Source organism: Myodes glareolus, chromosome 14, assembly GCF_982192425.1.
Source record: "Myodes glareolus chromosome 14, mMyoGla1.1, whole genome shotgun sequence".
Classification (NCBI taxonomy): Eukaryota; Metazoa; Chordata; class Mammalia; order Rodentia; family Cricetidae; genus Myodes; species Myodes glareolus.
In genome coordinates, this window is record NC_142039.1 from 14,944,567 (window position 1) to 14,972,115 (window position 27,549).

At 45.0% G+C, this 27,549-nt stretch overlaps 1 protein-coding gene across 6 annotated transcripts in view; it reads left to right on the forward strand.

Moving 5' to 3' along the window:
* The window catches only part of Fam171a1 (family with sequence similarity 171 member A1), a 114,153-nt gene that overhangs the window by 22,011 nt on the left and 64,593 nt on the right, over positions 1-27,549 (forward strand). Inside the window, exon 1 of one of the 6 annotated variants that reach the window (XM_087896361.1) lies at positions 1,776-1,794. The exons of 4 other annotated variants lie outside the window; for them this stretch is intronic. Coding sequence is in view for 1 of the 2 variants with exons in the window: in XM_087896359.1 (XP_087752485.1) it covers positions 7,152-7,233 (82 nt within the window). In the remaining variant the exon portion in view is untranslated. Of the gene's footprint in view, positions 1-1,775; positions 1,795-7,148; positions 7,234-27,549 lie in introns of those variants that run through there. One more of the 6 variants, XM_087896359.1, reaches the window with a different exon arrangement.

The following is a 27,549-nucleotide window of genomic DNA, read 5'->3' on the forward strand; positions in this document are numbered from 1 at the left end:
GTGACACATGATTGCCACCTTCTAAGTTTACATTTAGTGCACGAAGGCATCTATTCGGTTAGCAGGATTGCCATTTCAGATGGTAAATACGTGCTTAGATCTGTTGTAAAACACCTGTCTACAGGTGTGTGGCTGTGCGAGCAGCCCAAGTACATTCCATTTTCTTGATAATGCTCTGAGTGACTTGATGGCATGTGGTGGAAAACCAGGTTTGCTAAAAAGTCAGTTAGCTATGATCATCAGAAAGGAAAAATAGAATGCGGACCAGCTAATGTTAACCTGAAAGCTATGCCCCCTCTTCCTGTACTGCTGTGTGAAGAGAGGGGACAGAACTCCGACTGGCAGCATGCAGCAAAGGCAGAGAGATCCCTGGAGCCCTCTGTCCAACCAGCCTAGCTGAAAGCTGAACATCAGGTTCATTGAGAGACCCCGTCTCGAAAGAGTGAGGGGGAGAGTGACTGAGGAAGATGCTCTGTACCAGTCTCTGGTCTGTCCTACTCTCTGACTTCCTCATACACACGTGCATATGTGTACTTATGTATCCATCCAGTGCACTCACCTAAACTCACATATCTAACCAATGCACCCCCTAAACATACATACCTATCCAATGCACCCACCTAAACTCACATATTTAACCAGTGCACCCCCTAAACATACATACCTATTCGATGCACCACCCTAAACTCACATATCTAACCAGTGCAGCCCCTAAACACATACCTATCCAATGCACCCCCTAAACACACATACCTATTCGATGCACCCACCTAAACTCACATACCTAACCAGTGCACCTCCCCTAAACACATACCTATCCAATGCACCCCCTAAACACACATACCTATTCGATGCACCCACCTAAACTCACATACCTAACCAGTGCACCTCCCCTAAACACACATACCTATCCAATGCACCACCTAAACACACATACCTATCCAATGCACCCACCTAAACACACATATCTATTCAATGCACCCACCTAAATACACATACTTATCCAGGACACCCACATATACACATGCACACACACAAACATGTTTACATACATACACTACACACACTCCAACAAAATTTTTGAATAAAATAAAAATTAAGGTTTTTGAGTTAGGCATGATGGTCCAGGCTCTTAACATAGCTGACACAAGAGAGAAAGAACAGTTAGAAGCCAGACTGGGCTATACAAAATCTTGTCTCAAAAAACTAAAATGAATTAATAATGCTGATGGATAAAAAAAAGGAAAACAGCATTATATTTAAAATATAACAGAAGTTATAAACCCACTTAATGTATTAAGAGTAGTGCAGGGTAACTTCTGTCCCCCCCTTCCTTGTCCCTCGTATTGCCTTAGACTGGAGGGTAACTATACAAAAATCTGGGCTTGCTCTTCGGGCTGCCAGTGTCACGTGCACTTCACGTGCATGTCGGTCACCTGCAGATCTTATGAATGAGTCCGTGGGTCTTGTGGGGTCCTTGAGAGAATGAAAGTCTTAATAAATTGCCACTGACCCCTGGGGCTGTCTGCTTTGCACACGAGATCCCAATGTGTAGCAGCAGACGGGGCAGGTCTGAGACACAGTCAGTGGAGTCGGGCTCTCCTCGCGTCCACTGTGATGCTGCCCCTGTACCTGGCAACAGGCGAACAAGCCACTCCTGCTGTCCCTTTTCACCCTCGGACACTGCTCTTCACCTCATTCAAACCTAGCTTCAAGCCTGGTGTGGGAGCTGGTGCTTTAAAGGGACCAAGGTCCACAAGAGCCTTGGAAAGACCCTGCGTATTTTTCCCCTTGGTAAGTATTCACTTGCTGACTTACTTCCTATTATAAAAATATTTACTATATGCATGATTAAAACACTCCATGACCCTTAGTGAGACAAGTTGCGCACTTTGCTTCGTCTTTAATCTGATTTTATGGACCGCCTTTTAGGCTTTTAAAATGGGTCATGACTCTCTTCAGCTGTAAAGCTTGCATGTTTCTGATTCATTTGCAGTAGCGTGCTTCTAGTTTGGTGCAAATGGCACCTTGGAAAAGTCATTTAGTGCGTGCTGGGGAGGGGGACATGAAGAAATCATGATTCACTCCAAGATGAAGGCCTTGAGATATAGATATATCTATAGCTTACTTTATTTTAGTTTTATTTACTTTTTTATCTGAATGCTTTGCCTGCACGTATGCATATATGTGCAGCAATGCATGCATGCATGCCTGGTGGCCTCAGAGGTCATAAGAGGAGTCAGATCACCTGGAAGTGGAGATATGGATGGTTTGAACCACCAGGTGCGTTCTGGGAACTGAACCTGGCTCCTGTACAAGAGCGACAGGAGCTCTCAACTACTGAGTCATCTCTCCAGCCCTGAGAGAGTCTGTTTGCTGTTGTTTGATTGGGTTTTTTTAATGCTAAAAGTTATTTATTTTATGGGAATGAGTGTTTTGCTCACATGTATGTTTGTATCATGTGTATCCTGGAACTTTAGTGAAGGACAGTTTTGAATAGACATGTGCGCGCTGGGACTTGAACCTGGGTCCTTCTCAAGAACACATGCTCTTAACCACCAAGCCATCTCTCCACCCCTACTTTTTTTTTTTTTAAATATAGAAGGGCTAGATCTCGGAGTGGCCAGCTTTCCCTGGCTGCATGCTGCCTCTTTGTCCCTGTGTACTAAGCAGTTCAGGCACTGCCTCCCAGTGACCTTTGAATAACTTATGTCTCTGGGGATTCTTGGCTACCCTCGCAGCCTCTACTGTGAACTTTAGAAGAGCCTTGAAAACAATAATCTCAATGAATCTTATTTTCCTCTTTGAGAGGCTTTTGTTTCAGTGTGTGTTTCTAAGTGAATTAAGTGCATTTGGGTTCCCTCGTCCTTACTGCATGAACCACCTACCTCCACACCCTCTGTGGGAAAATGACTCCCAGTACCCCATCCAGGGCTGCAGACGCGGCTGGGCCATGTCAGATCCCTGCTCCAGGGGCACCGGAAGTTGCAAAGGCACCCGGAGTGGTCACTCCTAGTGTCGGCCTTTCTTCTGTTCATCTGTAGTGCTGTCTACCTCTCTGCCTGCGGCCTCATCTCTTGAGGGCTCTCCTGCCCCAAGAACATGGATGGATAGCACTCAACTTCCCAATTCCTTTCATCCTGTTACCAGGACAACTGCTGTCTACTCTCTATCTCTCCTATGGCTCAGCCCACGTATATGTCTTATTTCTGTGTTACGTGCCCTCTGTCCCAGCCACACACCCCCTTTTTGCCTACTCCAGAGTTCTTGGTCTGCTGTCCCCTTCCGGAATTCTAACCTGGCATTCCTCCACTTGCCAGGGCTCCATCTTTTCCTTAGTCTCATTTGGGTCCTTTCTTTCCTCAGTTCGCCCTTTAGAGGAAAAATAGGCCAGACATCCATCTCTGCCTCTCAAATCATCTTTTCCCTACTTGGTCTTCACTTATGGACCATATATATCTGTCTGTACCTGGTCCCGACCTTGCTACTGGGCACCTGCCTGGGCTGCTGTCTTTCATACATGTGTGACTCAAGCACACTGGCCAAAGTTACACTGCTCTTCCCCCCTCCTCAGTGTGATGTGGCTTCACTGGACCATTTTTCATTCTCCTTACAGCATCAAGAGTTGTCCTCTTGGGAAGCCATCTATGGTTCTCCTGCCCCCAGTACTGTGTGCTCCCTGCTGTCCATCAAATGACGTGCTGAACACTCAGTGTTCTGGGCGCTGAGGGTCACAGGACTCCCCCCACCACAGCACTGTGGTTGTTTGTCCATCCATGCTATGCATCTGTCCCTCCCCAGGCCACAGCCACCCCTGACTTGTCTAGTTCTTCTTAGTGTTTGCCTAGAGCAGATCTAGATTCGTACCAGTTTCCTGCCCTGCCCTCCTGCCCCTTTTCTGTGTCTTTTCATCACCTCTCCCAGGAGCCAAAGAGAAGGAAAGAGGAAAGAGAAGTTCATAATTGCAGGATTAGACTGATCAGATTTCATCTCCATCCATTCTGTCTTCTGCATGGGGTTTGTTTAAGCATTTGGTGTGGTGCAAGGTGGGGGTGAATGCCTCCTTTGTGTGCTAGATGTGCTCAGCTGTGGCCAACAACAGAAGCTTCCTTTCTGCTGTGTCCTTTGTTCGGGGCTTCAGCACCTCCTCCTTTGAAAAGTCCCTGTGAGAGGGGAGGACTCTGGTCACAGAGGGCCCCTGCCTAGGAATATGAAAGCATTTTATTAGGCAACAGACTCAGGATCTGCAAATATTTTTATCTTGTAATAGTGTAATATTGAATATTGTCATTCCTTTGTCCTCAAACAAAAAAAAGTAACCAAATCTCCTAAAATCCAATGCCTCAAAGCAAGACAATTGGTGGTGGTGGGGTGACCGTCAATTGCTTTGCCAAATAAACTACAGAGCACATAGTTCAGTTTGCATTTCAGAGAAGCAGTGAATAAAACGTTTGTACCTAGGTACCTAGGGCCTTGCACATGCCAAATATCCTCTCTGTCAATGACCTACATCTTAGCCCGAACAGGTTTTTTTTAGTCTAAATATGTCTTAAATACTTCGCAAGTATTTAAATTACTTGTCTAAAATTCCATGCAAGTGGAGAGCCCAACGTCTCATGCCCTGACTTTTGTCACCACTTCCTACTGGCAGAAGCCAGTTGCTAGAGTTGACAAGTCTTAGTCCTCAATTTGCCGTCATGGTCGCGTTTCAGAGGGACAGCGCAGTATGTGACATGACGTGCTCTTTGTCAGTGTTAATTCTCAGCCATGCGTCTGGTAAGCTGCTTGGCCCTGGCTGAGAGGGCCCTGGAAGAAGGCTCCCTCGTTCATTGTGTGGCTTACCTACTACAGAAATGGGGGTTTTCTGGTGTGTAAATGTATGCGGCTTCGTCCAGCGGGAATTCACCGAGCACCCACGTGTTAGAGTGAAGGAAATGGCGGCAGCCATGAAGACAATCACTGGGGAAGGAAACCTTCCCAGCCACACACAGGTGGGAGTGAACTTGATAGTAACCTGGGAAACATCCCAAAGCAACTGCTCAGGTCCTCCTGAGTCACCCAGTTCTGAGGGTGGGCAGGTCGTCTCGGCTGCCCAGGCTCAGCTGTCCAGTCAGTGTACTATCCAGATGTCAGCGTGTTGTTTCCTGGTCCAGAGTGTCCCAGTTGGGGCAGAGCCATGTGCAGGTGAGAAGGGAAGGAGCCAGGAAGGTCTCTGCTGCCTCTCCTCTGAAAGCAATATCTCTCCAGAAGTTCCTTGTGAACTCAGGACGCACCCCTTCCTCCCCTGGGTGAGGTGGGCCTTGAGACTGCATTCACCCAACTGACACCTGGACAGAACTAGGGCGCTTTTTTAAAATTATTTTTTATGTATTTATGTATTTATTTATTTTTAAAGAACTCTCCTTTCTCATTTTACATACCAATCCCAGTTCCCACTCCCTCCCCTGCTCCCATTCCCTCCACTTCTGCCCCCATTTCCCTTCCACTCCTCAGAGAGGGTGAGGCTTCCCATGGGGAGTCAACAAACATTGCTCTGAGGAAGGACCAAGGCCCTCCCCACTATATGTGAGCTGAGCAAGGTGTCCATCCACAGAAAGAGTTCATGAGCAACAGAAGCAGGGACATGCAGACCTCGATTGGCCTGAACAAATATACTCCACCAATGCCAAGGCTCGCATACTTTATTTTGGTACACAGTTTTAAAAATCACTTTTAAATGTTTCTCTTTTTAATTATGTGTATGAGCATATGTCTGTGTATGGGTACGTGTGCCCCGTGAGTGCAGGTGCCGTGGAGGCCAGAGATCATAGATCTCCTGGAGCTGGATGGTTGTGAGCCAGCCACAGGAATGTGAAAACTGACCTCTAGCTCTGTTCTGCGTGGCCCTGGAGCCGTCGTTTAGTCCACCCCGCCATGTCCCCTTCCTGTCTCTATCCACTGTGTGAAGTCCATTCAGCCCCAGGATACGACCCTTTGGCTGAAGAACCTGATTCACACCTGCAATACCAGCTCTTGAAAAGCTGAGGCAGGAGGAGTGCCACAAGTTTGAGGCTAGCCTGTGCAACAATATGAAACTCTGTCTCCAAACGAGATTCCTGCTCAAGGAATCTATAACTACTTAAAAATGCATTTTATCATTATATGTGTGCCTATTTCTATACCAAGGATGTAAATGTCAGTACCCATATGCCACAGTTGTGCGTGTGAAGGCCAGAGGGCACCTGTGAGCATGTTCTTTCCTTCCACCATGAGTGTGAGGCCTGGAATTCAGGTCATCGGGCTTGCCTGGCAAATGCTTTTACCCACTGAACTGTCTTGCTGGCCCAAGGAACTATCTTATCAACATTGTTTCCAGGTTACCCCACAGTTAGGTTATTGAGTACATAGATAGTGTGGTTGATAATAGAAAATGTAAACCCTGTGAGGAAATACGTTGACTGGGAACATACTGACACTTTTGGATTTCATTGACATGTTAACTAACACCATACCTGCATAAAGTTTAAGGCGCCTGGAGAACTTGAACAGTGTGATCTTGATTTGAAGCATGCCTGAACTGACACTCCCGTGTGCTGTGCCCCCATGGCTTGGAGAACATGTCCGGATTTCAGAACTATTAGCAGTGGAATAGAAAAATCCCACCTTAATGTCAGTCCTGGCGACACCAGTTTTTGCTGCTGCCCCCCCCCCAAAAATGTTTCTTTTCTCTTTTGTGCTCTTGCAAATCCCACAGCCTCCCTGAGCTGGCAGCCATGGACATGTGAACGCTAGTATTCCTTCTCTTGTATGTAGGGTACAAATAGATATTGCTGATAAAACTGCTGTTTGCTTTAAAAGAAAACAAACAAAAAAGCAGGTCTCTGTTAGTCACCCTTTCAACAGAAAACACATATACAAAATGCCCAGGCACCCTAGGAGTGTTGGGTACCACCTGGATGGTGGCCTTGGTTACGGACAGGCGTCATAGGTTTCCCTGTGGCTCCCTTCTGTGTTTTAGGTACTGGTCCTCTGAAGGGCACACTTTTCATTGTTGTCATCATTCCTTTCTCCCCCAGACTACAGTATTGATTTAAATTTTTTTTAGACGGTTATGTATTTACTTTATGTTTGTGTTTGTTTTGTGTGCACACACGTTGGGGAGGTAGAAGCATATGTGCCACAGCGGATGTGAAGAGGACAGAGGACACCCTGTAGGACCCCACACTCACCATGTGGACCCCACTGATGATACAGGTCGGTAGGCTTGGCAGCAAACTCCCGTACTTGCTTAGCCATCTCTCAGAGCCATCTCACTGGCCCCAGACTACAATATTGTTGACCAGAGTATAAATCAGATTTCACAGCTGTCAGTCATGAGGACCTTTGTTGTAACCTGCGGTGTTGAGTTACTGATTGTTGATTTGAATTTAAGGGCAATTGCAGAGATCAATGGGTTTCTTTCCCATCACCAGTCATGGTAAATAATGAAAGCTTAACCAAGTCAGAAATTCAAGTCTTAATAAAAGATAAATAAAAACAACCTCAACCTTCATTATCAATCTTAAGACCCTGTTCCTTTCAGAATACACACACACACACACACACACACACACACACACACACACACACACACACGTGTGTGTATTCTTAATGCACTGATAAGAACAGAACCCAGGGCATCGTGCCTGCTAGGCAAGGTCTCTACCCAAGTTTCCCCCTTCTGGCCTCCACTTCACTTTTAATCCACATTAGAGGAGGTGGCGTATCTGTATCCACACACTTGTTCTGTTTGCATGGAAACAAAGATAAAGTTCATCTGTAAGCAGAGATAAAGCACAGTGAAACTACAGTTTGCTTTTGTTGACAGGTTAATCTCTCACACAAAGAATGTGTTCTGGAGTCTAGCACAAAACTTTAAAAGGCTGAAACCCCTCGTCAGCATCAGACTACAGAACAAACAACTTTGGCGTTTTAGTTTGCACCTCTGGGTGTTATTGCACAAAAGAGAACATCTCTTGTAAAGTGTTTAATTGCTATTTAAATTTTAATAATATCGTCGGCCTACATGTTGTTTTCCTTCTATTTAAAAAACTGGTGAGGGGATTGGAGAGCTGGCTCAGAGCGCTTGCTGCTCCGTCATGAAGCCTGGGGTTCAGATCTAGTACCCACATCAGCTGTTCACAGCCTTCTGGAACCCCAGATCCAGAGGATTCAAGCAGCCTTCTCTGTCATATGCACAAGCATGCACAACACACACGCGTGCACGCACACACACCACACACACACACACACACACACACACTTACACACACACACATGAAAGTAAAATATTTTTTAAAAAGTTAATCTTGTTGAGGGAGTCTGTGAGGCTGTTTCCATGGGAGTGTCATCCCTGATGCGCTAGATGAGACTTCTCAATGGTACAGTTGTTGGGGTCACTCTTGCTGTTCTAGGGTACCCCTCAGGAAGGAAGGAAGTAAGCCTGATAAACTCACTACAGTAAACTAAGTTAGCAAAAAAGTTCTTTATGAGTATGGTAACATTTTTTTTTTAGTGGAAAACTTTTTTTTTTCACAAACATACAAGATTAATTTTAAAAGTGGAGTTTTTAGGACAATTATGTTATTATTAGGCTAACTTCACACTTGCTTCCTAAATGACAAACGAGAACAGTATTGAAGTAAGATAACATCTTTAAGCACACATATTGATTCCTCCACAGTGTAGGAGGCTAGACCCTATTTTTACACTTCTCCTGAGTCAGGTTTATGAAGAACTCCTGCTGCAGCCTGGAAGATATTTTGGGAAGGTGTCTTCCTGAGCAGCAGGGTTCTGAACTCACGTGACCTGGTAGGCATAACATGTATTCAGCCGTTTCCTGAAATATGCAGAACTGCTTGATTGACTAGGGGTAGAACATGGCAGTAAAGCGTGTGCTTAGTGTGGGTGAACTTCGGGTTCAATGCCTGGCATCCTGTCCCCAAACACACACAGTCCCTCACCACAACAAGAGCAAAAAGAATCCAGGAAGCAAAATCAAACACTGTCCTGTTAGCAAACCAAGTCTAATAGGTGTTTGGGACCCCAATGCAATCATGAGTTATTTCTCAGGGTGAACTTTGAAGCACAAAACTGCATCCTGGGTCGACACAGCTCAGCTTCCATGGACAGTTAGCCAGAAGTAGAAATACAGAAGCCAACACAGGGCTGGCCCATTTCGGGGCTTTCCCAGAACTTGATGGAATAGGTCTTTGTTTTTGTTCTGGCAGGTGTTGCAGCCTGTAGACTTAGTGTGTTTGCTGTGTTCCAAGGTACTTCCATCATGGCACCAGTCCTGGTAAGGCCTGGGGCCTGTTACAGGAGCAAGAACCTACCTGTTGAAACAATTAATTAAAAAATAAGAAGAGAATGAGGAGGTGGCTCAAAGTCAGGAACACCTGCTGTGCAACCTTAAAGACCTCAAATCCTCAGCACTCACCTAAGAAGTCAGACAGCTGTGTGTGCCTCTACCCCAGCTTTAGGTACAGGGGTGAAGGGAACAGGAGGACACCCACATAAGAAGCCAGACATAGATGTGTGTGTGCCTATAACCCCAGCACTAGGTGTAGGGGATGAAGCGAACAGCAGGATCACTGGGGCTTAGGGACCTGACCACATCCTAACTCAAGTTTCAGTGAAAGACCCTGTGTCCAGGGAATGAGAGTAGAAGGTGATCGAGTAGGACTGTGGCATTGTGGTCTCTGTGTGCTCACCCATGTGTACCCCACACAGAGAGGAAGAGAGAGTGGGAGCACTGTTGTGGGAACTGGGGGTATGGAAGAAACAGCTGTGAACCTGAGGTTGGAGCTGTGGGCTCTGGGGTTCCACAAATCACCTTGTGCTAGAGGCTGACATTAAGAAAATGCCTCTGTTTGCCCCAGGCCTATGTGTACACCCTTTTCAGTAATCCCAACAGCCATCAGTGTCCTGTGCCTACAGTATGAGGAACACCATCTTCAAGGTCAGATAGTTTTGATTTTGTTTGGCTTTAAATATTTCTCCAGAGTTCTGTAAATGATCTGTGGTTGGGTTACTCTGGTTAGCTATTCCTGTAGATTATAAACAAGAGTGGGGTTAATAATGTAAGCGGTTAACCACCAAGTGAGAAGTAGGAAAATCCAACCCATCGTCACAGAGTCGTGTTTAAAAGTCCAGGGCTTGAATTTTCCTCTTTTCTTCCTAAAAGGGAGAGTAGAGGCAGTAGAAAATCCTTGTAGTTAAACTACCCACAAGGGATATGTACAGAGAAACCATAGGTTTGCCAAAGTCATGCTAACATAGCTGTGACATGTGGGTGAGCTCATTTGTATGGATTGGGGACAGTCTGGGAAGTCAAGGACTGTAGGTCTTGGTGGAGAAACTCCCTGGAGAAGGGTTTTGGATAGACAGGAAGCAGAATTCCAAGCCTGCCCTCGTGAAGGCTGTTCCTGAAACTTTGAGATTCAGGGGAACACCCTAAAAAGCAAGGATCAGTGACCATGATGAGCAAGAAGCTCTATGAGGACTCAAGGGGAGGGGATGCTGCTTTTTTTTCCCCCTCCTTTATTTTGAGACAAGATCTTTCTTTTATGTAGTCGAGGCTGGCATAGAATTCACTGTATCCCCCAGTTTGGCATTGACCTTACAACCCTCCTGCTGAGAAGGTGGAGGTCCTCTGAGTGCTGGGATTACAGCCCTGTGCCACCATGCCAGCTAGCTAAGGAGAATTTTAAAAAGCATGACCAGCCCCAGGCCCAGAGCCTAGGAACCCAGGCAGAAAGATATTATTACACAGGCAGCACTAAGTGACCAGCTTTCTCCTAGGAAAGAGAATAGCCGTAGGAACCACCAAGAGGGGATGTGCAGGGTGACCTGTGCACTCACCTTGTGGGGTGGCTGTGACGGTAACATCAAAGGGTTGGCAATGTTCGGCAGGTGTGTTCCCAGGTGAGTCTCCTATCGCCGTATCATTGGATCATCTCTTAGATTCTGTTCCCTTTTGTTACCGTAACTATTGCAGGACTGAAAATGACTCCCGACTCTCCCCTTCTGAGCTTGTACATACTGAAACATTTTGCTCCCAATCTTCCCATTCCTTAACTCAGTTTTGGGGAAGATCAGAAGAAAACCTAGAATCAGGGGCTACAGAGATGGATGACTCAGTGCTTGCCACACAAGCATCAGGACCTGACTTCAGATCCCCGGCATCATGTAAAAGAAAGCAGGCCTGGCCACATGTGCCTCTAACTCCATCCCCAGGAGGATACAGCAGATGGTCGAGACAGGAACTTGATGGCTGGGGTGGCCAGTCAGTCTACTTGCCACACTGCAGGTCAGTTGGTATTCAGCCAGGCCTGTTCTAGGCACTCGCCCGCAGAGGCTTCAGCCGTGAGTAGGAGTCACCAGGTGACGGCAGGATAGAGGTTCACTGGACTTGAGTTAGAACACCAGGGTTTTCCAAGTTTTGGCTTCTCAACTTTTGACTTGTGGACATGACCCAATATCTGTAGACCCTAATATCATAGTTTGAATATGAATGCCTCCCTCCAGCTCATGTGTTTAAAAACTTAGTCCACAGGTGGTGAAGGTGGTTGTGCAATGTTTGGGACAAGGGGTCTAGCGGTAGGAAGTGGGTTGCTGGGGATGAGCTTTGGAGAGAATATCTCCCTCTGGTCCCAGCTCAATCTTTCTTTTTTTTACCTTTGTTTTTTTTTTAATTATTGATTTTATTGAGCTCTACGTTTTTCTCTGTTCCTCTCCTTTCCTCTCCCCTCCACTCCCCTCCCCTCAACCCTATACCATAGTCCCCACGCTCCCAATTTACTCTGGAGATCTTGTCTTTTTCTACTTTCCACGTAGATTAGATCCTTGTATGTCTCTCTTAGGGTCCTCATTGTTGTCTGGGTTCTCTGGGATTATGAATTGTAGGTTGGTTTTCTTTGCTTTATGTCTAAAAGCCATTTATGAGTGAGTACATGTGATAATTGTCTTTCTGGATCTGGGTTACCTCACTCAAAATGATGTTTTCTAGCTCCATTCATTTGCCTGCAAATTTCAAAATATCATTATTTTTTTCTGCTGTGTAGTACTCCATTGTGTATATGTACCACATTTTCCTTATCCACTCTTCGGTCAAGGGGCATTTAGGTTGTTTCCAGGTTCTGGCTATGACAAATAATGCTGCTGTGAACATAGTTGAACACATGTCCTTGTGGTATGATTGAGCATCCTTTGGGTATATACCCAAAAGTAGTATTGCTGGGTCTTGAGGAAGGTTATTTCCTAATTTTCTGAGAAATTGCCATACTGATATTCAAAGGTGCTGTACCAGCTTTCATTCTCACCAGCAATGCAGGAGTGTTCCCTTCACCCCACATCCTCTCCAGCATAAGTTGTCATCTGTGTTTTTGATCTTGGCTATTCTTACAGGTGTAAGATGCAATCTCAGAGTTGTTTTGATTTGCATTTCTCTGATGTCTAAGGATGCTGAGCATTTCCATAACTGTCTTTCAGACATTTTAGATTCTTTCTGCTTTTTGCTCCACCAACTTGTGACAAACTGCACTCCACGATCTTGCCACTACCAGCAGAGCCATCCCAGCTGCCAACCTTCCCTACCTTGATGGATGGATACTCTTGAAAGTCATAAACCAAAATAAGCTTTATTTTTACTGTTCCTGTAAGATGTTTTGTTACATCTGCAAGTCTCTGTTTAGGGTTTCTAGCTGTGATAAACACCATGACCAAAAAGTGACTTGAAGAAGAAGAGGTTTAGTTCAGCTCAAAGTTTATAGTCCATTATGAAAGGAAGTCAGGGCAGGAGCGTGGAGACAAGAACCAAAGCACAGGACGCAGAGGAACGCTGCCTACGGGCTTGCTCCCTGTCTTAGTCAGGGTTTCTATTGCTATAAAGAAATACCATGATAAAGGAAAGCATTTAATTGGAGCTTGCTTACAGTTCAGAGGTTTAGTCCATTATTGTCATGGTGGGAAGCATGGTAGCGTGCAGGCAGACATGGAGAAGGAACTGAGAGTTCTACCTCTGGTTAGGCAGGCAGCAGGAAGTAACACTGGGCCTGGCTTAAGCTTTTGAAACCTCTTAGCCCCTTGTGACACACTTCCTTCAACAAGACCATGTCTCAAATAATGCCACTCCCTAGGAATCTATGGAGGTCGTTTCCATTCAAACCACCACATTCCCTATCGCTTGCTCAACATGCTTTCCTTATACATACCTGGACCACCTGCCCAGGGATGGTACCACCCACGGTAAGCTGTGCTCTCCCACATCAGTCACTAATCAAGAAAATCCCCCAAAAGTTTGCCTATAGGTCAATTTTATGGAGGCATTTACTCAACTGTGGTTCTCTCTTCTCAGATTACTCTAGCTTGAGTCACGTTGTCAAAAAGATAAATAAATAAAACAAGCCAGGTGGTGGTGGCACACACCTTTAATCTCAGCACTCGGGTGGTAGAGGCAGGTGAATCTCTGTGAGCTCGAGGCCAGCCTGGTCTACAAGAGCTAGTTCTAGGATAGGCACAAAAGCTACACAGAAAAAAACCTGTCTCAAAAAAACCAATAAATAAACAAACAAATAGATAGATAGGTAAAACAATATAGTTAGTAAAAAAAGTAACTAAGACACCCCACTTTCTTGTTTTACAGTTATTTTGTGATGTGTCCCACTCTGCAGGGATATTGTTTAGTTCCTGTGAAGTCATGTATGTGGAAACATACTGCAGGGGCTTCAGGCATGAACAAATGCTTTTCAAGCAATAGCAGAGTGGGGCCGTGAGAGATAGTATGTGACATTTATATCTATGATATGACAATAAGTTGAGAAACTGTTGGCTATTTATAGTGATCTTGTTTAATTCTTAGGGGATCTTCCTAACAGTGGCCTGTCTCTGGGACTCAAGCACCTGCCAGTTCTCTCCCTTTGACTATCATGGAGAAGGTTTTTTGCTTTTTCTCCTTTACTTCCATTTGCAAATGCATGGCTCGCTACCCCCAAAAGCCATGGTGTAGACAAAAGGGATAAAAAGAAAAACATTTGAAAAGATGGGGTTTTGCCAGTATAGTAAGATGATCCTATCTAAAATAGACCCAAGCTTCTCATCCCATCAACTATTCTGGGGGAAAATGTTTAGCAAGCAAATTCAGTTCATAGAAAATGATGTTTTGGCCTATTGCAGTGCTATCCAAAGCAGTATGCAAATGTTTATCCTAAATGTATCCTACAACAGGATTTTAAAAATATTTTAAATGCATTTAATCTTGCACAATTTCGTGTGTATGTGTGTGTGTATGAGAGAGAGAGAGAGAGAAAGAGAGAGAGAGACTTTGATCACGTTTCCCCTCATTCTCTCAGCCCCTTCCTTCTTCCTCTTTCATGTCTTTGTATGGCGCTGTATTTAATTAGGGCTCCTGCATGAGCATGGGGGTAATTGAGCAAGGATGACTTACCGGGGCTACCGCACTGAGGATTATGACTCCCCAGCTCCTCCAGCAACCATTAACTGCCCAGAGCTCCCCAGGGAGGCTTGAGTCTTTATGAGCCCCTCCCCCAGTCCATGATGAAAAGCTACATCAGTTTTTCAAAGTTAATAAGAAATTTAACTAAAAACTCGCTTAAATAATAAAGGTAGTGTTTGTTGGTTTATGAGACTAAAAAGTCGATTAAGTTAATAAGAAGCTTGACTGAAAACTAGCTTAAATAATAAACATGGTCTTGGTTTGAGTTGTCTTCAAGTGAAGCTTGGCAGTGTCAGCATGGGCTGGGCTTTCCTTCTGTGTCTTCTTTGCTCCCAGGTGGCATTCTGTCTGTTCTAAAATGGTTCCCCTGTGGTCTTAACATGTCTTCAGTAGGTCGTTGGGCCACATGAACCTTTGTTCCGGCATCCTCTGGAAAGATTGCTTGCTCCATTTATCCTCAAGGCCGTTGACTGGTTCATTATTCTTATTAGGTGTCACCTCTGGAGCCAAGTAGAACCCTAAATGGAAGCTGGGGGCAGTCATTACTGAAGCGCTCCCTGCTGTCCCTAGCTGTCCACTATTATGACTGACTGGTCAGGATACGCTATTCCGATTTCATTCAAGTTAGCACACCCATTTTAAATTTGTAAATGAGTATCTATTAAAAGGGTGTCAGTCTTGCCCCACCCATCATTGTGGCTCTTGGCCTTTTATTTTTTCTTGTACCCTCCACTGTAGAGTGGCTTCCTCCCACCTGTGCCACTGCTGGAATGCTGATGCCTTGGTGGCCGTGGCTCACAGTGGGAGCTTGGCCATTGCCTCTTGTTTGGAGCACAGTGAGCCAGAGGATCTTGATGTAACTCACACTCTTTACAGGGTGTTTTGAATGTTTCCTGGGCTGCCGTAGCTGCTGAAGGAGCCCAATGATGGACATGTGGTTGCTGATCCCAGCCCTGATAGTGAGAGATGGGAATGAAGGCTGGCCAAGTCTCCTGGTACCCTGGGGATACCTGTTTCTGCCAGACATTAAAATTGGAAATGAAGATGTTTGCCAAAGCCCGAGAGTATTGCCAGCCAGCTTGCCAAACGCCTGGAGCTGGATGAGGAGTAGATAAAAGTAGGTGAGGACGTCAAGGAGGCCAGGCGAAAGAAGAGAGCGTCCGCCTAGCGAGAGCAGCTAGACGCCTACACGCGTGCGCTTTGGAGAACCTGCACTTAGGGTAATTCTGTCTCAGGAGGCGGGACAGTTACCTAGACATCTGAGTTATGATGCCTCGGTATTAAACGCCAAGGCACCTGCCTACTCTTGTTTACTATTGCTCGGTTCCCGAGAAAACCCAAGGCTCTACCTTCTATCTATCCACCCTCCCATCCATTGACTTTTGAGGTGGGGTCATGCTATGTATGTAGTCAAGACTGCCTGGAACTGTGTGTTACACACTTCATACTCGTGATGCTCCTGCCTCAGCCTCCTGAGTGCTGGGATTACAGACAATCACCCCCTACATCTGGCTCTTGAGATTTGTTATTAAGAATTTTTTTCATAAAGGTTGCCGACATACCTGGTGGGTCTAAACAGGAAGTGTGCAGTTGTGTCTGTCTGAGCTGTTGGGAGTTAGTTCCCTTGCTAAGAGAAAGTGCACAACAAGGTTAGAATTGTAGGGTATGCCACCGCCTGACTTTTTATGTAGGTGCTGGGGATCCAAGCTCAGGTTCTTACACTTGCCTAGCATTTGACCGACTGAGCCCCAGCCCTGAACTATATTTTTTAATCAGTATTTCAGGGGAGCAAAAGGTCACTGATCACTGATACTCAGTTGTTAACACATTTTAGTGGTGGAAGTACACGGTGTGCCTTTGTCCCCAGGAGGCAGCCACTTGAAACTTGTTTTTTTTTTTTTTTTAAGTTTTATTTATTTATTTATTTATTTTGTTTACAGTGTTCTGTCTGCATGTATGCCTGCAGACCAGAAGAGGGCACCAGATCTCATTACAGATGGTTGTGAGCCACCATGTGGCTGCTGGGAATTGAACTCAGGACCTCTGGAAGAACAATCAGTGCTCTTAACCTCTGAGCCATCTCTCCAGCCCCTGAAACTTGTTTTTAATACCTACTGATCCTGCTTCAACAGACTAACTATGGGTAAAAGGAAAGGGGGGGCGATGGAGGAGGCGGGGGGAGTAGAAGTCTGACCTCAGGTGACATTTGCAAGTTATTAATAGAACAAAAAAAAAAAACCCAGAAGAATCTAAATTTTCTCAGCAGATAAACTAGAGGGTAATTAGCTGCAGTGGAAAATGATTCTTTCACTGAACAGTTCGTCATCGATTTCCTAATCCTCTGCATCCTCAGGGTGTTTACAGTGAGGCCTGGCACAGATATGTCTCATCTGTGTTAGGCTAAAGTCAGAAATGGAACTTAAGAGCCGGATTCCAGATTGATCATTGAGTGATCCACACAATGAGTGTGGGAGCTGAGCATAGCAGCGCATACCTGTAATCCCAGAGCTCAGGAGACAGAGTTAGAAGGATCGCGAGTTCAAAGACAGCCAGGAACACAGAGAGTTGAAAACCAACCTGTGTTATACAACAAGACCCTGATTCTAATTTAAGAAAAAAAAAAGGAAAAGGAAGAAGAAAATGAAAAAGAAAAGAGATGGTAGTGTGGAGAGATGTCTCCACAAATAAAACAGCGTAGCCTGTTCAGACCCTAGAGCCCTCGTAACACCAGGTGTAGTTGTACTACGCATCTGTAATCCAGCCCAGCTATGGAGAAATGGGGGGGCAGAGACAGGAGACTCCCCAGAAGTCACAGGCCAGCTAGCCTGCCATACACAGCTATGATACTGTCTCAAAGCAGGTCAGAAATAAAGACTGACAACAGGGTTGTCTTCTGACCCCACCCACGCACGTCATGGCATGGCATGCTGCTCTCTCTCTCTCTCTCTCTCTCTCTCTCACACACACACACACACACACACACACGTACTAAATAATAAATAGGAAATGAAGATGAAGAGAGACTAGTGGGACCCTCAAAGCAACTTCTCTTTCCTGTATGGACATCTTTGTCCATGTCAGGGCAAAGTAGCATTCAACATTGTCCCACCGTTCACTTCCTGGCCTGACTGGACATCGAACCCAGGCGTTGTCATGGGTGAAGACGAGCTTGCCACCTGGAGACTAAACAAAGAAATGGGTTATGCACTCCAGGATTTATCCAGTATCAGAGCTGAATTCTGCTGCATGCCGCGGCCCCGGCCCCAGAACAGGTTCTGTGAGGTTTTGAGTTCCTGTAGTGTGAAACACCCTGACCTAGGCTAATCAGGCGTAGGTTTACAGTGCTGTGGTTCACAGAACGGCCTGGAAAGGAGGCAGGTCTTGTAGGGTCCTGACATTGGGACCCACGGACAGAAAGGGAAGGCTGGGAGAGAAGAGCCGAGGTCCAGGCAGAGTCACAAGGCGGTTTTCAAGGAGGCAGCAAGATGAAGGTAGTGGGAGCTGATTATTCAGAGCGTGGGGGTGGGGGTGCCAAGCTGACAGGAGGAGGGTGTGCAGCCAAAGCAAGCATTCCATCCCATTCCAGCCCAGTGCCTTTGGCTTCTAAGTCTCATAAACAAATACCACTTTTATTGTATAAACCAGTTTTGAGTTGAGCTTCTTATTAACTCAAAAAGGCCCATTGTAAGATGTATTTAAGATAAGCCCTTTCCGCATTCACAGGACGGCACTCAGACCCATTCGGCAGCATTGTGTATGAGCTGAATTTGCTTGCTAAACACTTTCCCCCAGAACGGACAGTGGAAGTCCTGGCTCTATTAGAGATGGGATCATTTTAAAATCATGATCCTTTAATAAAGTTCTCTTTTTCACCCTTTTGCCTACACTATGGCTTTGGGGAGGAGCCGTGCAATAAACAAACAGGAAAAGAGGTGAAAAGTCAGGAAATCTTCTCCATGATAGTCAAGGAGAAAGAGCTGACAGATGTTCAGATTAGAGAAATTAGTATGAGTGTCTTTAGTTCTTGTTAATCCCAATCATGTCATCTAGATAATAAAATAAGAGCAGTTACCTGTGGGGAAACTTGAAGACAGAAATTCTGGCTATACATGTGTGTGTGTGGACACACACACACACACACACACACACACACACACATATATATTAGAAGTCATTGATGCTTTACTTAGTAAAGCAGATGATCTTCTTGGCTAACTGCATGGCTGCTTCAGGTGTGATCAGCATTCCCAGCTTGCTAGATTCACCAGTAACTACGTGGGCCTGGGGTGGGTGCCCATGACAACAGGTACATAGTGAGAAAGAACTCTCCCAACAAACACACCCAGTCCGCAAGCCACACTGCCCTTGGAGTTGAAGCCCTTGTGTGGAGAATCAGTTTTGTTTGTAAACTACTGTCGCCAGTTGAACTTGTTGGTAATTATATGTTTTAATTAAACATTTCATAAATCCAGCAAGTGCAACAAGCAGACTAAACTTCATGAGGAATAAATCAGAGTTTTGAAAAGACTCAATAAAAGTCAGGTCCAGTTTGTGTATCCCATTCCACAGTAAGATTGGAAGGAGGGTAGTCACTGTGTGCGTGTGTGGTCTTTGTGTCTGTATGTCCATGTCTGTGTGTACAGGTGCATGGACATGTAGAGGCCAGAGGACAGCCTGAAGTGTCATTCCTCAGGTACGTTTCTTTTTGTTTTTTGGGACAGAATCTTGAACTGGGTCGGCTGACCATCAAGCTCAGGACTCTGCCTATCCCTATGTCCTCAGCGTTGGAATTAAAAGCACATGCCACCACACCCAGAACTTCCATATGGATGCTGGGAACCAAATTCAACTCCTCGTGCTTGTTTGGCAAACTGTTTACTAACAGACATCTCCCAAGCCCTCATGTTGTTTCAGCTAGTTTGTTTATTCCTGTTATTTGCCATGCGAAGCCCCTCTAGCTTCTCTCGAGTCTTGTCAGTTAGATTGCTTCTTCCCATTTTGTTCCAAGTCTGCAGATGTGAGATATATGTGTTGGATGCGGAATTGTTAACAGATGTTTTTACTCAATTGTGACTCCCGTCGTGGTAGCAAGGATTTAATGGGCTGGCTTGGTGGGTTCTTTCTGTTCTTGTTTTCAGTGGATTCTTATCTCTTCCCCCTTACCCTCCCGTCTAAGCCTTTTTAATAATTACTGTGGTTAAATGAATTTTATAGAATCTATAGGAAACCTCTTGACACGCCTTAGGTGGATGTGTGTGATGTGAGGAAAGCCACCACTGAAAGCAAGCTGGGTAGACATGACATCCCTAAGGGTAGGAGAGTGGAATTGATGCTCTCAGAAATGTTCTAATGTTTGTTAAAGATGATCGGCCCCCAGAAGAATATGATTAAAGAACAGTTAGGTCTCAGGTGGGCAGGAGTCAGGAAGATGCCTTGATGTTCTACCCCCTACTGTTCACAGTCAAATGTGCTGCTTGTTCATCTCCATCCCTTATTTGGAGTGAAGTTATAACTTGCATTTGTCTGGCAGTTATTCATTGGGCTTGTTGTGAATTTCGGGAAGTACAACAACAACAAAACTACATGATCTCACTCTTCAGAAACTGGCCAGCTGCCGTCCTTCCCATTTCTGATGCTCCATTTTGAAGTGGCCTGTGTCCTATGTGGACTTTTTCAATGATGTATTCTTAGTAGCACCAAAAAGGGAAGGTTTTCCTAGGAGAAAATGGCTCTTTTAAACTGGACTCTCTCTCTCTCTCTCTCTCTCTCTCTCTCTCTCTCTCTCTCTCTGTGTGTGTGTGTGTGTGTGTGTGTGTGTGTGAGTAATTGATGAAAGTAGATAACGTGAATAACATTGGAATCCTAACATAATGATCTTTTCTCCCACTTAATATAAGTATAATCATAACATGGAGATCAACAGACACCAAGGCTCCTCTGCAAAACTCTTCTGAATGTGAACATTACACACACACACACACACGCTGGGTTATTTCAGCCTGACACCATTCAAATGCTTTTGAATTCTGTAATCAACTGTCCTTTTTCTGATTCAGTCTGACATGGCATACACGTATTTCCATATTATGAACTGCTTTCTTGAATGGGTCTGTTTCCCAAGGCAGCAAACATTCTGGTCATCTGATCATACTATTGTGGTCTTAGAAGGCATATAATTTTCACTTGCAAATGGAGACTTTGATATTTTGTTTTATCCCCCAGTCTCTGGCCGCTGACTGATAAAGTTAAGTCTATCCTGGGGCTCAGACAGAAGACAGACACTGACGTGAATTTACCACTCTGAGAGGTCATATAGTAGCCATCTTCCTTGTTGTGTGCAGCCATTTTTCATGCTTGCTATTTGAAACTCTCAAATGATTTGGAAAAGAGTGATCAATAAAGCCAGCTGGGGGGTCGATATGTTTGAATGAGTGTAATATGCAGGTAACTTGGCCATAACCAGCCATAACTCTACCTAAATCCAGCTAGTTTGAGTTAAGCTATTTCCTTTAACCCCACAGGCTATTAAATCTAACATGGATGGAGTGCGGTGGAAATGAATTAAAATAAAACCATCTTTTAAAATGTGTTTAAGATAAATACGACTGGTTTGAATGTTGGAGAGCATTCTGGAAAAGAAAACCTGGTAGTGAACCAAATGGAAGTCCCTTGGCGGCCGACTCTGCCTCCAGCTGTATGCAGTTATTGAACAGCTGTCAAAGAAAGCAAAGCATTATTTGTGCATTAGAACAGTTTCGGAAAGCTGTTTTTAACCCCCGGTGGTGTTTTTCTGCAGCCTTCTAATCTCTGCGAAGGTTTTAAAAGCTGTAATGGCCCATGCCTCTATCTGTACCACAGAGCACAACATGACACAGTTAGTCTCATGTGCAAGGAATTATAACCATTAGAATTTTATTTCCTGCAGAATTTTGCACTGTGTCACATAATTACATATAGCTCTTTTGGCCCAAAGTCAGCAACAGTATCTACTATTTGTTTCTCACCTACATGACAAATGTGTAAGACAGGAAACCGTGCTGTATGCAGCTCATGCATAACGAAGGGGCTGGAAAGAACTCCAGGGTGAATTCCTGTCCTGTGCATTTCCTATTAGAGATGGGCTAGACCAAGGCAGTTTTATGAAATACTTCCAGTGTGGCATTTCATTTTGGCTTGTTACACAACTTGTTTGCATGGATCCCGGGGATAAACCCCAAGTCATTACGTTTGCAAGGCAATCAGTTTACCAGCTGAACTGCCTTCCCAAGCCTGAGCTACCTCATTTCCTTTTGAAAGTCTTTTACATTGTTTTTGTAGAATTTTGAATGGATGGCTCTTTTGCCTGCATGTATATTCATGTACCATGTGTGTGCATTGCCTACCATTGCCAGAAGAGGGCATTAAATCCCCTGGGACTAGAGTTATAGATGATTGTGCACTACTACATGGGTTCTGGGAATCGAATCCAGGTCCTCTGGAAAGCAGCAAGTATTCTTGACTACGGAACCATGTCTCTAGCCCCCACACCGAAAACTTTAAATAGGTGTTTAAAAACTTGAGATATTTCAGAGAACAGATATTATCTTGATTAACTTTCCCAAGTAACAAACTTGAACATAAAGAAAATTCTTTTACATGGGAACCTTCTTGACTCAGACACAAGACAGTCAAATATAAAGTCAAGGTGTGTCTCTGCCCGTGAGTGCCAAGGTCAACGAGAAGATCTGCTCTTGTCACAGCGCCATTAATGCTCAAATATTCTATCTCGTCCTGATTCTACTAGACTCCTTCCTGGTTCCCGTGGTACATTTCACTCTTATCTCCATACAGCCTTGGTTTAACTGTTTAGAAAAGCTAGAAGAATATTATTCATTATTGTATGGTTAATTGTTATTGGTTATGTATGGTTAATTGTTAATGGTTATTGTATGGTTAATAATGGCTGATCTCACTTTTATATTTTGCATTGCAGATAAGTATTATTTACCCATTGTTCTCAATTCTTCTGTAATCAAAAGGAATACTGATAGAGAAGTATTTCATCAAAGAAAAATGACTTGTGCATGTTCTCTTTTTCCTGACATTCTTCTACGAAGGAATTGTTTGTGGACTGTAGCCTTGCCTCCCTTGCCAGGGCCTCCCAGCATACACATGCCTTTCTGTGCACTCCTGACTTGTCTGGCTTCCTCGCAAGCTTTCTTCTTCGTCAGCGGGCAAAGGCCTGTGCTTCTCCCCATGCAACTGTCATCACCTCGTAATTTCACTCCGGTGCCCTCCACATCTGTCTGGACAGGTTACTAGACAGAGCATCTACCGGGCAAGAGCAGCTACCAGCTCAAATGACAACAGGATGTTCAGTCCCTCTGTCACTCTGCCCCCTTCAGGGCCCTGGATGGGCAGGCCTGTGCATAGAATAAATTCTTAAATCTTTTGTCAAAGAATGTTTGCATTTCTGTATTTGATAGTAGGCTTTACTCAGTTGCCCTCCCGAAGGCTTATTCTAATTTGTATTCCCACCAAGTATGATAGTCAAGTTGACATTTTGCCACAGTTACGTCAACATAGTGTATCTTCAAGAGGTTGATCTTTTGATCAGTCAAGTGAAAACTTACATCTCATGGAGAGCTTCCTACACTAGGAACAACTTTCTTCGTGTTTCTGCCTAGCTCTTCTTTCTCATGGAAGTTGGGGAAAAAAAGTGACCGCGCCAGCATCTAGAAAGCTAGTGCTAACGGGAGCCAGCATCTAGAAGGCTAGTGCTAACGGGAGCCAGGTGTTGTGCAGCTGCCCTCATAACAGTCAGACTAGAAGAAGCCTTGAGGGATGACATTCAGTGGTAGCCTTAAGATCTAAACGGAGGATATAGTCTTTCATTAGTCCAAGAACCACCTAGGGGTATGACATCATATCCACAAGTTAGGTTGCTCTCTCTCTCTCTCTCTCTCTCTCTGTGTGTGTGTGTGTGTGTGTGTACATGTAGCAGGAGTGGGGAGCTGGAGGCTAGAGGAGGACATCAACCATCTTTCTCAGTCTTCTTCTCCTAATTTTTTGAGACCAGGTCTGTCTCTGAACATGGAGCTCACTGATTTGACTAGACAGGTTGGACAGCAAGTTTCAGAGACCTACTTTTCTCTGGCGCCTTCCTTCCCCTGGTGCTAGGCTATAGGTAAGCTGGTTTTATCCTGGGTGCTAAGAGTCCAAAGCAGTTCCTCATACCTGCACAGCAAGTAGCCCGAGCTGGTTTTCACCCTACTAGGTTGTCTTTAGCATGAAACTAAATGATAAGAAATATTTGGTTGCTAACGTCAAGCTAAAGTGCACCGTGGCGCTGTGGCACTACTTGCCTATAATCGCTCCCAGCTCTGGGGTAGCAAAGACATAAATCATCACAAATTTGAGGCCAGTCTGGGCTACATAGCATATTCTAGGCTAACTACATAGCAAGGCCCTGTCTCAAAAACAGAAAACAAACACACAGAAGAAATATGCCTGTAACGTAACCTTCCTGTCATGTAAAGAATTGCAAAAAGCTACAAACACAAAAATGAACCCTGGGTTCAAGACAAATGCTGCCCTGTTCCATATGGGAGCCACTGACTGAGTGGGCATGGAAATTAAAAGTGAAATAAGTTAAAATTAAATAAACAGTTGAGTTCCTTGGCCACACAGGGTTCATATCCAGCACTCATCTGCCACACCTGGACACCACAGAAAGAACATTTTATGTATATATTATAGTCTACCAAATTCAATTAGTGCTGCATGTGTGCCTGTCGGTGTAGGGCCATCCACTGGAACAAAGACAACCCACCAGAGGTCACATTACTGAAGAAAACTGGCCCTCCCTCTCCCATTAACCATCAGCGGCCAAAAGCTCTTTGGCTAGAGGTGAGGCCTCTTGTATGGGCAAATGCAGCTGTTCTGAGCTCGCGAACACGCTGGCCCTGCCGTAACTAGAAGACCCTGCTTCATAGGAGCTGTCCCCATCTCTTGCTGTTAGTTTTTCCATACCTTCTTTTATAGGGTTCTCTGAGCCTTGCATGGAAGGCATGATATAGATGTGCTTGCTCTCTAGGGATGAGTATCCTGGCATTTTTTCCCTGTACTTTGGCCAGTTGTGAATCTGTGTTAACCACCAAGGATACTCCTATCACTGCTCGAAGTTTAGTTAGTTGGCTAACTAAATGAACTCTAAAGCATTCTGAGTTTCTGTTCCTTCTTCTTTATCTGGTAGTATCAGGATTAATGGTAATGACAATGTCATACATGCAGACCTGCGTGGTTTTTGTTTGTTTGTTTATAACATTGCCTGTGAACTCCTATTTGAAATCGGATCCCAGCCACATGATGATGGAGTGCCCCATTGCAAAGCACATGGCCAAACTCATGGCGGGTCACTCCTGCACAGCATCAGGCGTGAGCAGTGAAAAATGGCTTCTCAGGGTATGTTCACAGGAAATGTCTACCAGGATATGGAGAAGGCATCAGAAAACATGGCAGGGAGTGGGGTTAGATCCCACTGCTCATGCTGATCTGTGGCCAGGACTCGTGCAGAAGCTGTTGCCTGTACAGAGCATGGACGCTGATGAAGTTCTGTTTGTCTGGAAAACCAGTCCCTCGTGTTAAGGCTTGCAGAAGCTTACTTCAGTCTGATCACATCTGCAAATTATGATGGGGTCCAAAGCAGTTTCTTTTCTAACCAATGGTATTCACAGCATACAGAGGGGAATCCCACATCATAGAGGCATTTAGGTTACCAGCACTGGGATTCTCCCTCCAAAGGTGATCAGGGGGTCTCCAAGCCCCTTCCTCAAGCTATTGGCTCCTAGGACAGCAAGAGGGAGTAAAAGGGGAGAGGGGGTTCTTTCTGACAACTGGCATGGAAGAAACACTCCTGCTGTCTTGGGTGGGAAGGCTAAGCGGGTACTCAGGGAGGAGGCAATGGCTCATTTCAAGCATTGATGGACTCTGGGATTCCTGGACCTGGTTTCTGGACCTGCCCTCTGTTCCCAGCATGCGGGGAGATGCCATGCTCAGGCCAGGATGAAAATCAGGTGTCAGCTTGGAAATTAAGAAGATCTGGCTCAAAGTAAAAACCAAAAAAGTACGAAACTCAGTCTGTGTAGTTTACATTCTGATACCAATCATCATCATCACCCAGTGTATAGAGAGGCACTTCTCTGAGCCGTAATCTGAGTAGCATAAGCCCAAGGTGTAGCAGGACAAGCCCCCAAAGAGGTAGTGCCCTATGTTGTGTCCTTTTCTCCCCCATAGAGCAAGTTCCACGTTTGCTTAGCTTCAGTTTTATCTTTTGTTAACCACTGGTTTTAATTGGGGTTGCTCATTTGAGCACAGGTAGAAGTTACGAGCCAGAGCAGGCAACCTCACACGCACTACACGCCCGAAGAACATGATTCCCCCTTCCTCAGAAACTACTGAGGGACAAATTTCAATTTCATCTTAAAGGAAAACTCTTAAATTTATCTTAAAGAAAGGGCACAAAGGCTAGATAGATAGATAGATAGATAGATAGATAGATAGATAGATAGATAGATAGATAGATAGATAGATCATACATACATACATACATGCATAGAGATCGATAGATGATAGATCATAGATAAAAGACAGATGATAGATGATAAATGAAAGATAGATACATACATACATGCAGATAGATAGATGACAGAGAGAGAGAGAGAGAGAGAGAGAGAGAGAGAGAGAGATATTCTGGAAATAAACCCCACATAGCAGCATACTTAGGAATTTAGAAACAAGGTGGCAGTGCAGGTTGGAATATGGTGCTGTGCATATTTCTGTCTCGTGTGTGGGTACCTGTGCACATGTGGAGGGTACCTGTGCACATGTGGAGGGTACCTGTGCACATGTGGAGGGTACCTGTGCACATGTGGAGGGTACCTGTGCACATGTGGAGGGTACCTGTGCACATGTGGAGGCCAGAAGATAATGTCTGATGTCTTTCTCAGGCAGTATCTTCTTTATTTTTTGAGACAGGGTTTCTTATTGACCTGGAACTCACTGATTCTTGGCCATCCTCCTGTTTCCACCTCACCTCTGCTAGGATTGATTATAGGTGTGTGCCACCTTGCCTGGTTTCGTTGTGCAGGTGTGAGAAGTAACTCAGGTTTTCGTGTTTGTGCAGCAAGTAACTAAGCCAATCCTAAGCACTATTTTCCTTAGGCTGAGCTTTTGCAGAATTCCATCTGCTACACAGGCAGAGGAAACATCCCATGGATAGGCTAGGGCAGAGGAGAGCTGAGTGTGTAAGTTTCCTTTCTTCCCTGAGCACTAGGTGCCCGCTAGGGAAGGACATCATGGCACCTCACTCTTTGGAGTTCTGAGAGCTGGCACCTGTCCTCCAGTCCCCTGCAGTTAGTGTAGGGCAGATTACTGTAATGCAGCGGGGAAGGAAGGAATTAGCACCTAGATTGAGTTGAAGCTAAACTAAGAGGCAGCATAGAAATGGGCCTGAGCCCTCTGTGCTGTTTAATGACAGGGCAGAAATCCATTTATTAACGGAGGAAACAAAAGCTTTCCATAGAGCAGGCAGAGCTGGCTTTCATGCAGGCTGGAATCTTTCGAGGCTATTTCCTACTTTTCCAGCAAGAGAACTAGAAATTATTAAAAGGGAATATGAGCTTAATATTTCCTCCCATCTTCTCCCTCCACTCCAATTCATTGAAATAGTAAATGCAAATGGAAAATTTGCAGCGATGGGTTGGGAATATACTTCTGCTGGCAGAAAAGCATTGAATGTTTTCCATCTTGAGAAGCCTGCTCAGTCTCTCCGAACAGAAATGCTTAGACTCTGAGTATTGAGCCAGTAGCCAGGATTTTAAAAGGAAGGCAGAAACTACATGTATTGTTTGAGGGGCCAGAGAGCAGCCTCTGTGCAGACCTTTCTGGCTGCAAGTATTAAAAGCACAGTACAGATTCACCTTGGAACCCTTCGGTGCCCTCTGCCCTGCTGATCTAGGCTCTGCCCTTCCCCAGTACCTGTACTACCTTCTGGGGACAGGGAGTGACGGGGTTAAGAGAAACCTCTGAAACTTACA